Here is a 14,987-nt window from a genome sequence, read left to right as displayed (position 1 = left end):
AAATATTTTTTTTTATTTGGCTTTCCAATTTATTATATTTAGCATGAATAGTAACTATTATCCAAGTTTTTTTTTTTTATTATACTTTAAGTTTTAGGGTACATGTGCACATTGTGCAGGTTAGTTACATAGGTACACATGTGCCATGCTGGTGCACTGCACCCACTAACTCGTCATCTAGCATTAGGTATATCTCCCAATGCTATCCCTCCCCCCTCCCCCCACCCCACAACAGTCCCCAGAGTGTGATATTCCCCTTCCTGTGTCCATGTGATATCATTGTTCAATTCCCACCTATAAGTGAGAATATGCGGTGTTTGGTTTTTTGTTCTTGCGATAGTTTACTGAGAATGAAGATTTCCAATTTCATCCATGTCCCTACAAAGGACATGATCTCATCATTTTTTATGGCTGCATAGTATTCCATGGTGTATATGTGCCACATTTTCTTAATCCAGTCTATCATTGTTGGACATTTGGGTTGGTTCCAAGTCTTTGCTATTGTGAATAATGCCGCAATAAACATACATGTGCATGTGTCTTTATAGCAGCATGATTTATACTCCTCTGAGTATATACCCATTAATGAGATGGCTGGGTCAAATGGTATTTCTAGTTCTAGATCCCTGAGGAATCACCAAACTGATTTCCACAATGGTTGAACTAGTTTACAGTCCCACCAACAGTGTAAAAGTTTTCCTATTTCTCCACATCCTCTCCAGCACCTGTTGTTTCCTGACTTTTTAATGATTGCCATTCTAACTGGTGTGAGATGATATCTCATAGTGGTTTTGATTTGCATTTCTCTGATGGTCAGTGATGATGAGCATTTTTTCATGTGTTTTTTGGCTGCATAAATGTCTTCTTTTGAGAAGTGTCTGTTCATATCCTTCGCCCACTTTTTGATGGGGTTGTTTGTTTTTTTCTTGTAAATTTGTTTGAGTTCATTGTAGATTCTGGATATTAGCCCTTTGTCAGATGAGTAGGTTGCGAAAATTTTCTCCCATGTTGTAGGTTGCCTGTTCACTCTGATGGTAGTTTCTTTTGCTGTGCAGAAGCTCTTGAGTTTAATTAGATCCCATTTGTCAATTTTGGCTTTTGTTGCCATTGCTTTTGGTGTTTTGGACATGAAGTCCTTGCCCACGCCTATGTCCTGAATGGTAATGCCTAGGTTTTCTTCTAGGGTTTTTATGGTTTTAGGTCTAACGTTTAAATCTTTAATCCATCTTGAATTGATTTTTGTATAAGGTGTAAGGAAGGGATCCAGTTTCAGCTTTCTACATATGGCCAGCCAGTTTTCCCAGCACCATTTATTAAATTGGGAATCCTTTCCCCATTGCTTGTTTTTCTCAGGTTTGTCAAAGATCAGATAGTTGTAGGTATGTGGCATTATTTCTGAGGGCTCTGTTCTGTTCCGTTGATCTATATGTCTGTTTTGGTACCAGTACCATGCTGTTTTTGTTACTGTAGCCTTGTAGTATAGTTTGAAGTCAGGTAGTGTGATGCCTCCAACTTTGTTCTTTTGGCTTAGGATTGACTTGGCGATGTGGGCTCTTTTTTGTTTCCATATGAACTTTAAAGTAGTTTTTTCCAATTGTGTGAAGAAAGTCATTGATAGCTTGATGGGGATGGCATTGAATCTCTAAATGACCTTGGGCAGTATGGCCATTTTCACGATATTGATTCTTCCTACCCATGAGCATGGAATGTTCTTCCATTTGTTTGTATCCTCTTTTATTTCCTTGAGCAATGGTTTGTAGTTCTCCTTGAAGAGTTCCTTCACATCCTTTGTAAGTTGGATTCCTAGGTATTATATTCTCTTTGAAGCAATTGTGAATGGGAGTTCACTCATGATTTGGCTCTCTGTTTGTCTGTTGTTGGTGTATAAGAATGCTTGTGATTTTTGTACATTGATTTTGTATCCTGAGACTTTGCTGAAGTTGCTTATCAGCTTAAGGAGATTTTGGGCTGAGACAATGGGGTTTTCTAGATGAACAATCATGTCGTCTGCAAACAGGGACAATTTGACTTCCTCTTTTCCTAATTGAATACCCTTTATTTCCTTCTCCTGCCTGATTGCCCTGGCCAGATCTTCCAGCACTATGTTGAATAGGAGCGGTGAGAGAGGGCATCCCTGTCTTGTGCCAGTTTTCAAAGGGAATGCTTCCAGTTTTTGCCCATTCAGTATGATATTGGCTGTGGGTTTGTCATAGATAGCTCTTATTATTTTGAAATACGTCCCATCAATACCTAATTTATTGAGAGTTTTTAGCATGAAGGGTTGTTGAATTTTGTCAAAGGCTTTTTCTGCATCTATTGAGATAATCATGTGGTTTTTGTCTTTGGCTCTGTTTATATGCTGGATTACATTTATTGATTTGCGTATATTGAACCAGCCTTGCATCCCAGGGATGAAGCCCACTTGATCATGGTGGATAAGCTTTTTGATGTGCTGCTGGATTCGGTTTGCCAGTATTTTATTGAGGATTTTTGCATCAATGTTCATCAAGGATATTGGTCTAAAATTCTCTTTTTTGGTTGTGTCTCTGCCAGGCTTTGGTATCAGAATGATGCTGGCCTCATAAAATGAGTTAGGGAGGATTCCCTCTTTTTCTATTGATTGGAATAGTTTCAGAAGGAATGGTACCAATTCCTCCTTGTACCTCTGGTAGAATTTGGCTGTGAATCTATCTGGTCCTGGACTCTTTTTGGTTGGTAAACTATTTTTTTTTTTTTTTTTTTTTTTGAGACGGAGTCTCGCTCTGTCGCCCAGGCTGGAGTGCAGTGGCTCAATCTCGGCTCACTGCAAGCTCCGCCTCCCGGGTTCACGCCATTCTCCTGCCTCAGCCTCCCGAGTAGCTGTTGGTTGGTAAACTATTGATTATTGCCACAATTTCAGCTCCTGTTATTGGTCTATTCAGAGATTCAACTTCTTCCTGGTTTAGTCTTGGGAGAGTGTAAGTGTCGAGGAATGTATCCATTTTTTCTAGATTTTCTAGTTTATTTGCCTAGAGGTGTTTGTAGTATTCTCTTTTGGTAGTTTGTATTTCTGTGGGATCGGTGGTGATATCCCCTTTATCATTTTTTATTGTGTCTATTTGATTCTTCTCTCTTTTTTTCTTTATTAGTCTTGCTAGCGGTCTATCAATTTTGTTGATCCTTTCAAAAAACCAGCTCCTGGATTCATTGGTTTTTTGAAGGGTTTTTTGTGTCTCTGTTTCCTTCAGTTCTGCTCTGATTTTAGTTATTTCTTGCCTTCTGCTAGCTTTTGAATGTGTTTGCTCTTGCTTTTCTAGTTCTTTTAATTGTGATGTTAGGGTGTCAATTTTGGATCTTTCCTGCTTTCTCTTGTGGGCATTTAGTGCTATAAATTTCCCTCTACACACTGCTTTGAATGCATCCCAGAGATTCTGGTATGTAGTGTCTTTGTTCTCACTGGTTTCAAAGAACATCTTTATTTCTGCCTTCATTTCGTTATGTACCCAGTAGTCATTCAGGAGCAGGTTGTTCAGTTTCCATGTAGTTGAGCGGCTTTGATTGAGATTTTTAATCCTGAGTTCTAGTTTGATTGCACTGTGGTCTGAGAGATAGTTTGTTATAATTTCTGTTCTTTTACATTTGCTGAGGAGAGCTTTACTTCCAAGTATGTGGTCAATTTTGGAATAGGTGTGGTGTGGTGCCGAAAAAAATGTATATTCTGTTGGTTTGGGGTGGAGAGTTCTGTAGATGTCTATTAGGTCCGCTTGGTGCAGAGCTGAGTTCAATTCCTGGGTATCCTTGTTGACTTTCTGTCTCGTTGATCTGTCTAATGTTGACAGTGGGGTGTTAAAGTCTCCCATTATTAATGTGTGGGAGTCTAAGTCTCTTTGTAGGTCACTCAGGACTTGCTTTATGAATCTTGGTGCTCCTGTATTGGGTGCATATTAAATTCTTAGATGATCACATTTGTTACAGTGACCAGCTGGATTAGAATCAGGTTAGGTTTAAAATGATGAAATAATCTGGGAGAGGGGACAGAGTGTTGGTTGTTAATTAGCATATGGATCAAAGGAGAGCACTGATGTGTTTAGAAACCGCAACATTGACAGGATAAAAGCCAGAACTAAAAATCCAGTTGTAAATCTCTTTACTGTGGTATTTTTTTGCCATTTCTGCTCCATAAGACACACTTTAACCACTTTGTCGTGGTATCTGCAGTATTCTATTTTAGTCTAAATAGCATTTTCTCTCAAATGCATTCTGTTTCTCTCTCCTTCATTTTCCCTCCCTTCTTCCGTCCAGCTGTATTTTCTCACTAGAGAACACTACTAGAATGTTCTCCCAAGTTTCAGATTTCAGTTACACATCTGTAAAATAACGTTATGGAGACACATTTTAGTTGCTACTGAATACTTGGTTGTTTTCATAAGTTCACAGCATTACTACTGTCCTCCAAAAAACGGTTTCCCATTTCCATAGCTAATCTCATCATTGACTCTGCCATCCAAGTTTATTCTAGGCCACTCTGGAAGAATCTGGAAAAATACTGAAAATACATTTTAAGTATTCATCATGCACATGTATTGTATTTTATTTTATGTATGTTCGGGTGGATATCTTTCTCCACTAATGGTTTGCATTTCAATTCTTTTATCATGTTTTTTGAAACACGGAAGTCATCATTAATATAAACCAACTAATTTTTTTGATTGTTAATTTTTGTCCTGGTTAAGAAATCCTTATGAGAATATTGTGTCATGTTCCCCTTACCTTCAGGACTTGAATCCATTTGGAAGTGACTGTGTGTGTTTTGAGGTAGGAGTCAATATTTAGTTACTTTAAAAAAAATTCAATTAATCCAGCATTGTTCTGATCACCTTGTATATTTCAATGTAGAAGAGCACACTAATAATGCAGGATTATTTATCTATGTGGTGAGAATTCCAAAATGAAGCCCACCATGGAAGGTCAAATTATATTAACTCAAAGGATAGATTAGTAAAATGAAACATGATAGATAAGTGCAATATAGTTAGATAAAGAGAAAGAAAAACAAAATTTCCCAGTTATCATTAAGATTTCTCTCCAAGTTTTTGCATGAAGCAAAAGATCCCGACTCTCTTCCACTGATTTTAACTCCATTCAGACATGTCTGTCATCTATTATTTCGCTCAGTGGCAGTCAAAAATAAAGAAAAAAAACAGAGAATATATTTCATGCCATGATCATGAATAATGATTTTTCAAAAATTAATTAATAAAGAACCAATACATATACTTTTAGTGTTTCTACCACATTTAATAGTAACACAATAAATGAGTTTTAATAACATTAGAATGCAATTCAAGACATAAAACCGAACCTATTTGTCCTGTTTGATAAGGCACAAGGAAGAGGGCTTTCTGGGATAAAGGGGTTCCCACAGCAGATGAACACATTTCTGATTTGTCTCTGGTCAGGGGAGAACACAGCAAAAGATAGGCCTGAGAGGAGGTGAGAAGGAGCAATTAGGGATGGTGTATATAGGGGAGCTTTGATTAACATCAACGAAGCTCACAGTTCTAGCTTCACAATCCAGGAATAATTCTACATGATTGGTAGGTCTTGGGACATACTGCAGTGTAATTGGGGAGGTGGTAAAGAGACTGCACTGAATGTCGTTCTTAACACACCCAGTAGTAAAGAGTCCCTCCTCTCCATATATATTGCCACTCTGATTCTTCCCTTTCCAATACTTATTACAGACACCAAAAGCCCAATTCCAAGAGTCCCCCACATGGACCTCCCAGTAATATTTGCCGGAGGTGAAAGTCTGAGCACCCCATGCAAGAAAACTTGTAGGTGTTGCAGTGATATGGGGCGGATTTTGACGGTCACATCCAATACAAATGCTTCTCAAATCTCCACATCGGAAGATATGAGTGTTGGTTTCATTATGATACAGAGTAATATCCACTGCAAAATAAATAAGTAAATAAATAGAAAGAAAGAAAGAAAACATGCATAGGCATGTGTAAATAAGCAAAAATTGTTCTATCAAAAAGTTAATTTACCAGGAAACATAAAGTCACAAGGACACTTTTGCTTGTAACTTCTAATAAAGTATAGAGATGATTAATATTATCTACAAGACAAACAAAATGCTAACCACAGATATTAAAAATGTTTTGAAAACTTACATACTGAGAGCCAAATGTAAGACCAACTTCTTTTAATCCAATTTTCAAAGCAAAATTTGCACATTATAAGCCCTAAATGCTATGCTTTTATCAAGATCATTATTTAGAAATGTTTCTTTTTCTTAAGAACTAGTGCTATCATTTTGGAAAGCATGTGAAGATTTTCAGTTACTCAAGAACTGCTCTAGATAACTGGATAAAAATCCATAAGTACATGTCATAAGTGATCATTCAAAGCAGATTTCTGCAAAATCTTTTACCAGTCTCTCTGTGGCCCTCCATGCTAGCTTGGGGCTGAAGCTGGATTTTAGACTTAACATGTAGCTTTTCGTATTGCAATTAAACTGAACTTCTTTTTGTTTGATGTTTTACTTGTATTCACAAAATGATTTCTTTTTATTTTTACCCATTAACTAATTTTCTTGGAAATACATAATATATATCCATTTAAAAAATTTAAAAACCCCAAGAATCTCCAGTGAACTATATTCCCCAAAAGAACAGTTCTTAGCTGTTCAAATGAATACACCAAAGAAATGTAAAATTTTCTATTTAACATTAAATAACTCACCTTCATTCTAAGCATTGTTCCATTTGCTCCTTTTTTAGATTTGCTACACTACTCCTTTTTTCCCATTACATTACTCGGTACATATGAGGCCATAATGTATTTGTTTTTCACTATCTTTCAATCTTAATGCTATAAATCTGACTATACAGACACAGATACAAAAGGGTTGCATGATTATATTGTTCTCTTATGCCTATAAAGTAGTAAAATATTTGATAAAGGGTGAAATATTACCTATGTGGTCCTAACAATAATAATATTTAGATAGTGGGAGTGCTGCCTGTGGGTGGAGACTTACCTCGGAATTGGTTGAGCCTGTCCCTCAGTCCAGTGATGGGCCCTGCACTGAGCTCTAGATTCAGAAGCTGGGGCATGTGCAGCTGCACGGACTCACTTCTGCAAGGAAAAACCTGCAGTTACAACATCTACAGCCATAAAATAAATAAAAATCACTATTTCTATTTAAAAGACAGTTCATGAGAATCCTTTGAACCCACAAATTTGATAATTCAAAAATTATTCCTTCCCTTTTGGAATTAATTTATATTTACAGTTTCCAAATTTTAAAGCATAGTGGGAGAGTCTGAGTCAGAATTCAGTCTGATCTTTCTTATTTTTTGCCCCAAATGTGTAAAGTTCCTTAGCCTTATGGCCTTGAGAATATTTAGAAATGAAATTCTGAGTTCCACTTCTTGGCAGACTCCCCTGACATCTTTGTCTGAAATAGAGGGGTTCTGGGGAGACTGCTGCATCTGCTGCTTCCTTTTCAAGATAAAGAATGTGAAACTTGTTCTAGGCAGCTAGACCTGCCTTTTATAAACAAGCTTCCCGAGAGACTTATACAGTTCTAACACTCCACAGATTTTTCAATCTATTTTCAGAACTGTTAACTGATATGTGTATAGGTATGAACAACAAATCGTCAACCTTTTCACTGCTAAAATACTTCCCCCACTTCTCTCCTGCTTCCTCTGGTGACTTTCTCACCATCCACAAAACAAAACTTCATCTTTCACCTATGCAGGCTTTTAAGCAATAAAACAAAGTCAGGAATAAACATGTTTTTTAAAATTTTACTTCACTATTTATTTATGTATTTATTTACTTAGTGGTCTTGTCTTTTCTGGTGTGGAAACGAAAGTAGATGCAAAAAAAAAAAAATAAAGTAGTATCAATATCTTAATCATTTATGCCATGACTTTGGTAGAGCCTGCTTTGATATTCGTGGAAAGTGAAAGAACATATGCTAAAATCCAGGTACACACTCACCTGTATAATATGTCTCCAAAAGCCTGTAAAAAAAAAAAAAAAGAAAGAAAGATTTTGTGCAGTTCACAAGATGCATCTTTCATTAAGTTCAGTGTGAAATTTGGAGTCAGTTCCTCAAGATATTATTTCCCTACCTTCTTCTCTTCTGCAAAGCATTTTCTATTTCTTCTGTAATGAAAAACCCAGTCAGTCATATTGTCAGTAATTAATGTCCCGGGAAAGTCTGAGTCTTGAAGACGTTCTCCAAAGAAGTGAAGGGAGAAGAGGCCCAGAGAATCTATGCTCCATGGTAACCTCGAATAACCTACTCGGTCATCTTTCCCAGAACCTATTACCCAAATGAGTGGTTCCCAAAATAATATTAATGTGAGCCTAGATTCCCAAAACTTCTGATCTTGCCATGTCCTCAAATTAACCTAAATGTAAATGAATCACTCACTATTTTATATATGTTTGACAACCCAAAATGTATTATTGACTTAGCTGGGGAATAGTTATTGGGGCTGTTACCTTGACCATTCCACAAAGTTTTGTGGCTGGTGGATAAAGTAGGAGGGACCTTTGGCCTGGTAGAATCCTTTGGTGGGGCTATACTCTCCCAATAAAGTAGCATTGGTTATGCGAATGTGTTTTTGGAAACACATCATGGAAATAAAGGTAGGGAGATGGATTTCAGCCATGAGGAAAATACTTATACATGTGAATAGTCAAAAACCTGAAACCACATTGCGAGTTTGTACCTGAAGTAGCTCCACATGTGGTTTATGGCACATTTTCATCAGCTCCGCATACGTTCCTCTTAAAATCTCCCTCCTATGAGACATTTTGGCTTTACCTGAATGAAGTTGATGAAAAATGTCTTTCCCCTTCTTTTCCAGCACCTCCAAATTATGTTTTTCTTCTTCATGATGAAATGCAGGCATCTTCTGATACTCAGCTCTAATAGCTTCTAGCCTTACATTCACATAATCCTGCAGTGATAATGGGTTAGTCAAAAGAGAAATGTATATATCCATCACCTATTAAATCTCACTGATTCCTTTTGTCTCTCGAACATCCAATAGTTTAAACCTCAGTCTTGCCAGTTCTTAGAATCCACAAATTTTTTTTCCTTTCCTTTCTTTCTGCATAAAGATCAACATAGATGTATCTGACCAACTACATTAAATTTATTCAAGATAATAAGTGTTCTAAGATAGTTGGAAATAAAAAAAACAATTTGAATTTCTCTATTCCAACCCACATTCATGGAAAAGTAAGAACAGTTCATGCTTAAGAGTTGGAGTATAGAGCTATAGTTACTAGAAAGGAAATAATTATTTCTATTTCTGAGATATGTAACAAGTTGTTTAAACTCATTATTTGTGACCTTAGACTAACATGTCCAGCTAAATGCATTTCGCCCAGCAAAACCTATCCTAATAAGGCTGCATTTATGATTTGGCCATCTTTGTCTCCCTGAATTCATTTCCTTCCATTCTTTTTCTAAGTCATCCCAATCTGAAACATAGACTTCTTTGTGGTTCCCCAGGCCTCCAAACATACACGAACTCAAAATTACTGCATATGCTGTTCTCTCCAACTGGAATTTTACACACACACACACACACACACACACACACACACACACACACACACACACACACTCATGGTCCACATATATATCCATACACACTTTCGTGCTCCCCTTCCTCTTTGAAACTTTGTTCAATTTGAATTTTTCAGTGAGTCTTTTTTCTGACCACCCTATTTTAAACTCACACACTGATCTCCAGTTTCTGGCCTCTATTGTCCTTTTCTACTTCTCTGCTTGATTATTCTCCAACAAAGAATCTACCACACTCTAACACATCATGTACTGCACATATTTGCATGTTGACCATTTTTGCCTCTCTCATTTGGATTGTACGATTTGTGAGGACAAAGATGCTTTCTTTCTTCTATACTGGCAAATTTTCTAATTTAATATTCAACATAGAGTAGGTTCTTATGAAATACTTTTCAACACACTAATATTAGCTATCATACCCTCAGAGTATACATCCACACAGAGAAAATCATTTTTAATATTTTTCTGAAGTCCTCAGAGTTCTCCTTATATTTAGATACTAGTTCCCATGTTTCGGGCACGTTTGCATGTCTCCCTCAAGACACAAATCCATATTTCTCACCACTTTTCTCATCATATGTTATGTATTATTCAATATTAATTAGTTTGGATTCTTAATTTCATGGTTGCCCTAGATTTCCCCTGTCACTCTTTCTGCCTCAAATTTTCCATGCAATTCCAAATACTACTTGTCCGCCAGCATTCAGATTAATGCTGACCCAGGCTCAGAAGGTTCACTTGAGCTTTCCATGACTGCCAAATAACTCTTATGCCCAGCATTTATCCAATCAGCACATATAGAATGCTGTGAGATGGCCCAGTTTCTTGTATCTGTTGGTGTATAGCTACAGGTTTGTATGAAAACAAATCAGCATGCTTTGGGTAACATCAACGGTTTTGTTAGAAATCCCATCTAACAGTCACACTATTCTACATAAGAAATGAGACCACTTTTTCTCAATGTTTTCTTCTCTTTTTTTTTTTTTTTTGACTCCCAGAAACATTACGTTTTGATATCAAGTTCCTATTTTAAGAGTCACCCATTTGCCCACCATAAGTTCCTGGAGAAGGTAGGGTATTACAGCACTAACCTTCCAGTGGCTGATTCTGGTGGTTTCCACATTCAGGTTTCTCTGATTTTCACAAGCTTTTTCCCATAAAGACTGCATTTTCTTTAAAAGCTTCTCCTGCAAAAGAGCCATAAATTGAAGCACCAGTGAAGACAATAAAGTAACATGCAGACCGTTTCATAGGGAGGGGGCCCAGAATGAGAGACAAATAAGTCCCTAGTAAATGGCATTTCTTCTGTTTCCCTTCTTCTTCGTCAAATATCAGAGGTTTGAAACTAAGAAAGCCCAAAAGAGAGTTGCTTAAAGCGACTCAGAGTTGGCTTTACCCAATCTCCAAGAAAATAGGGCCACAGGAATTTCATGTGTCCTTTATAGAAATAGATCTTCAGAGGCATCGCTTACCCAGTGTTCCTCAGCAGCCCACTCAGCGGGACAGTGTCTGTGATACCGGTGCTCCTGAGAGCTGGAGCACAGCAAACAGAGCAGGCTCCTGTCCACTTCACAGAACATCTTCTTTGTCTCCCTGTGAGTGCCACACATTTGCTCCTCAGAGCTCAGGAATAGCCAGAGACTGGCTTTTCTGGCAAGGGAAGCCATCTTCTTCAATCGAATGTTAGTTTTGAGGTTTCTCTGCTGTATTGTCTTTATGCATTCAAAGCACTGAGTAAGAATTGGGATGTCTTGCCAGTTGAGGTAGAAACAGGGCCTGCAAAAGCTGTGCCCACAGTCTATGGTGACCGAGTCTATGAAGTAGTTCATGCAGATGGGGCAGGTGAGGTCCCTCTGGAAGACTTGTGAGATTCCAGAATTCATGTTTCTGAGGAAGAAAGAGCAACATGTCATTTTGGGGTCTGGGTTGATGAAAAGCTTCTGAACATGTGGAGATAAGTGATAGCTATAGTTTCTTCTCTTGACAGTGTTCATTAAAGCACAGCAAACTATTTCTTCTGTAACAAAAATAAAAATCTCACACAGAGAGTCTCCCGGCTTTATAATAGATATTACTGACTGGATGCCTCACAACCCCTTCTACTCCTAGTGCCTGTCTGTAACATAATACTAATCTATTAAATTTCCCATTTTTCTGAATGTGGATCTGGAAATTGGGTTTGATTCTAAGTGGCCTAGAATAAATTGTAGTTGTTCTTATTCTTCTTTCATATAACTGCCGAATGAGTGTGAAAGAGTGGGAAAAACTGCCTTGGCCAAAGAAATACGAGAAGATGGCTAGAGGTTCCTATGATATATTTTGAGAGAGAGACACAACAGTGGGGCAGCAAACCACCGTGGCACATGTCTACCTGTGTAACAAGCCTGCACATCCTGCACGTTTATCTCAGGACTTAAAATAATATAAAATTAAAGTAAAATAACAAACCAAATCCAAAGCGAAATAGAAAAACCAGTCAACCAACCAAATAAACAAATAAAAAACAGCAATTAAACCAATTTAGGTTGAATAGACGAGAAAAAATCATTAAAGATATTGGGCCTTTTTATTTTCTCGTGGATTGAATTAACTTCTCCTAGGGATACCCAAACTCTGAACTAACATATAGTAGGATTTTTGTTAAACTTAAAGAGGTGTAATTATATTTCTATGGTGTGATGGTGAATTTTAGGTATCAGTCTGACTGGATTAACCAACACCCAGGGAACTGGTGCAGCATTGTTTCTGGGTGGGTCTGTGAAGGTGTTTCCGGAGGAGAGAGACATGTGAGTTGGTGAGCTGAGTGGGACCATCATCCCTCAGTGTGAGTGGGCACCATTCAATCAGCTGGTAACTCAGATAAAAGGAAAAGGCCAGAGGAAAGGCAATTTCCTCTTTCTTTCTCCTGAAGCTGGTTCTGAGGCTTTCAGCCTTGAGCTCAGTCAAGATACCGGTATCCTGACGACATCAGCTTAAAGACAGCCTATATTTGGAACTGCTCCGACTCCATAATCAAGCAAACGAATTTTCCTGATGAATTCCCTCTCGTGTAGAATCATGTGTAGCTTGAGGACAGATATATGTTCTAAGAAATGTGTAAGGAGGTTTTATTTATTTACTTTCTGAGATGGAGACTCACTGTGTCACCGAGGCTGGAGTGCAGTGGTGCAATCTCCGTTCACTGCAACCTCCGCCTCCTGGGTCAAAGCGAGTCTCCTGCCTTAGCCTCCTGAATTCCTGGGATTATAGGAACATGTCACTACACCCGGCCAATTTTTTCATTTTTTTTTTTTTTTTTTTTTACAGTAGAGATGAGGTTTCGCCATGTTGGCCAGGCTGGACTTGAACTCCTGGCCTCAAGTGATCTGCCCGCCACGGCCTCCAAAAGTGCTGGGATTACAGGCATGAGCCACTGTGCCTAGGTTTTATTGTTTTATTGTTTTGACATGATAGAATATACTTTTACAAACCTAGATGGTATAGCCTGCTACACACCTATGGTATACAGTACAGCCTATTGCTCCTAGACTACAAAACTGTACAGCATGTTCTATACTGTATACTCTAGGCAATTGTAACAGGGTGGTAATTATTTAGTATGTAAACATCTAAATACTGAAAAGGTACAGTAAACATACTGGTATTATAATCTTATGTGACCACCATGTGTGGTTTGTTGTTGACTGAAATGGCTCATGAATGTATCTCTACATGTATACATATACATCCTATGATTCTGTCTGTCTGGAGAGCCCTGATTAATATATAAACTATTGTCTTTGGCAATTTTAAGTCCTTTTCGTTACTCTCCTTTATTTGATAACACTGCTGAATTTTAGTGAAAGCAATGAAAAATCTTAGAATTGTAAATATTCTCCAGAGGTCATCTAAGTCATTGTAAGGAATTTTTCATAGTTTAATAAGATTAAAACTCAAGTGAGATGGCAACCACCATCACGTATCAAATTATATCTTATATATTTATTTGGTCAAAAAATTGTGTTTTGATTTCCAAACTGGGATGTTTTGGGGAGCTTTCTCATTTTTTTCAGTTTCACTATTTTGCATCTCTCATCATTACCTTATTAATTTAAAATTATGTGTAAATGCTGAATGATTGAATTAACATTCATTAATGTCTTCTCAACTCAATTGTATAATATTAATACACTCATTACATATATATTTACACACACCTATGTGTACATACATGTATAAATATCAACTCCATATATTCATTATGCGTACATATCTGTTGCAACAAACACTAGATATTTCCATTTTTTCAAAATTATATTGAAGAATGATAGAAAATGCAAAATAACAACAATTAGTATCCACATAATTCATAAAATCTATAGTAAGAATATGAATTACAGATGGTATCATTGTGTAGATTTAAGATAATGAGATATTTTTAACACTCTAATTTATTATTTTGTAAAGGAAAGAAGATATAATTTTATCAATATAAGTTTCACTCACCGCTGGGTTCCTTGAAGGGTTCCCACAATGATTCTTCGAGAAATAATTCTGTTAAGTACTCCTCAAGGTCAGGAGATCATTCGCTGCAGTACTGAGTTTCAGAAGTCACCAAAACACAGCTCCCTCTAAGTGAGCTCCTTCTCCTTTGGAGAAAACTGAGCTTGTCTCTTCTATGTCCCTTATAAGAATCTGTGAAGACCACACCCACCTCTTTAAGTGGGTGAAGTATTGAGAAAGGTTGAGAATAAGATGATTAGGTTTATGCAGCAGTTAGATCACACCTTTGCATGGCTGATTAAATTATCATCACTCCTTAAAAAACCATGACTGAAATGAATCATATGTAACATAAATCCTATCAGATTTGACATACACTGGAAATTAAATAAGATGCATTTTATACTGTTTATTGAGCTTCATCCAAGATACAGGCATTCCTCTAAGGGCACATTTATTTATTCTAGAGAAACTGTCTCCTTGTGGAGTGCAGTGGTATAATCATAGCTCACTGCAGCCTTGAATTCCAAGGCTCAAGGGATCCTCCTGCTTCAGCCTCCCAAGTAGCTAGGACTACAGGCTCAAACCATCCCACCTGACTAATGTTTTTTTTTTTTAAACTTTTCATAGAGTCAGGGTATGGCTCTGTAGCCCAGGCTGTTCTCCAACTCCTGTCTTCAAGTGATCCTCTGGTCTTGGACTTCCAAAATGCTTGGGAGTACAGGCATAAACCACCTTGTCCAGCCTTAAATGCTGATTTAGTACATTTATAGGATATTCGAAGAGAAGTCCAACAGGAAGGTAAAACTCTTTTTTGTTTTCTACCTCTCTAAGAGAAATCACTGTCTAACCAAATAACTCTACTAATTTGAGGTCTCTTATTGAATTTACAAAACTT

At 37.3% G+C, this 14,987-nt stretch overlaps 1 protein-coding gene across 1 annotated transcript; it reads right to left on the bottom strand.

The window, feature by feature from the left end:
• Nucleotides 1-5,434: 5,434 nt before the first annotated feature.
• On the bottom strand, nucleotides 5,435-11,490 carry LOC101124042 (tripartite motif-containing protein 49D). Its single transcript, XM_004051093.5, has 6 exons — nucleotides 11,080-11,490; nucleotides 10,699-10,794; nucleotides 8,739-8,969; nucleotides 7,999-8,021; nucleotides 7,028-7,125; nucleotides 5,435-5,934 (listed from the first exon to the last, which is right to left on the bottom strand). The coding sequence occupies exons 1-6, from the start codon at nucleotides 11,488-11,490 to the stop codon at nucleotides 5,435-5,437; spliced, it is 1,359 nt and encodes a 452-aa protein (XP_004051141.2).
• Nucleotides 11,491-14,987: the final 3,497 nt, after the last annotated feature.

The sequence above is a fragment of the Gorilla gorilla genome, chromosome 9, assembly GCF_029281585.2.
Source record: "Gorilla gorilla gorilla isolate KB3781 chromosome 9, NHGRI_mGorGor1-v2.1_pri, whole genome shotgun sequence".
NCBI lineage: Eukaryota > Metazoa > Chordata > Mammalia > Primates > Hominidae > Gorilla > Gorilla gorilla.
Note: the sequence above shows the minus strand (reverse complement) of the source record. Positions and strands in the feature narration are given on the sequence as shown.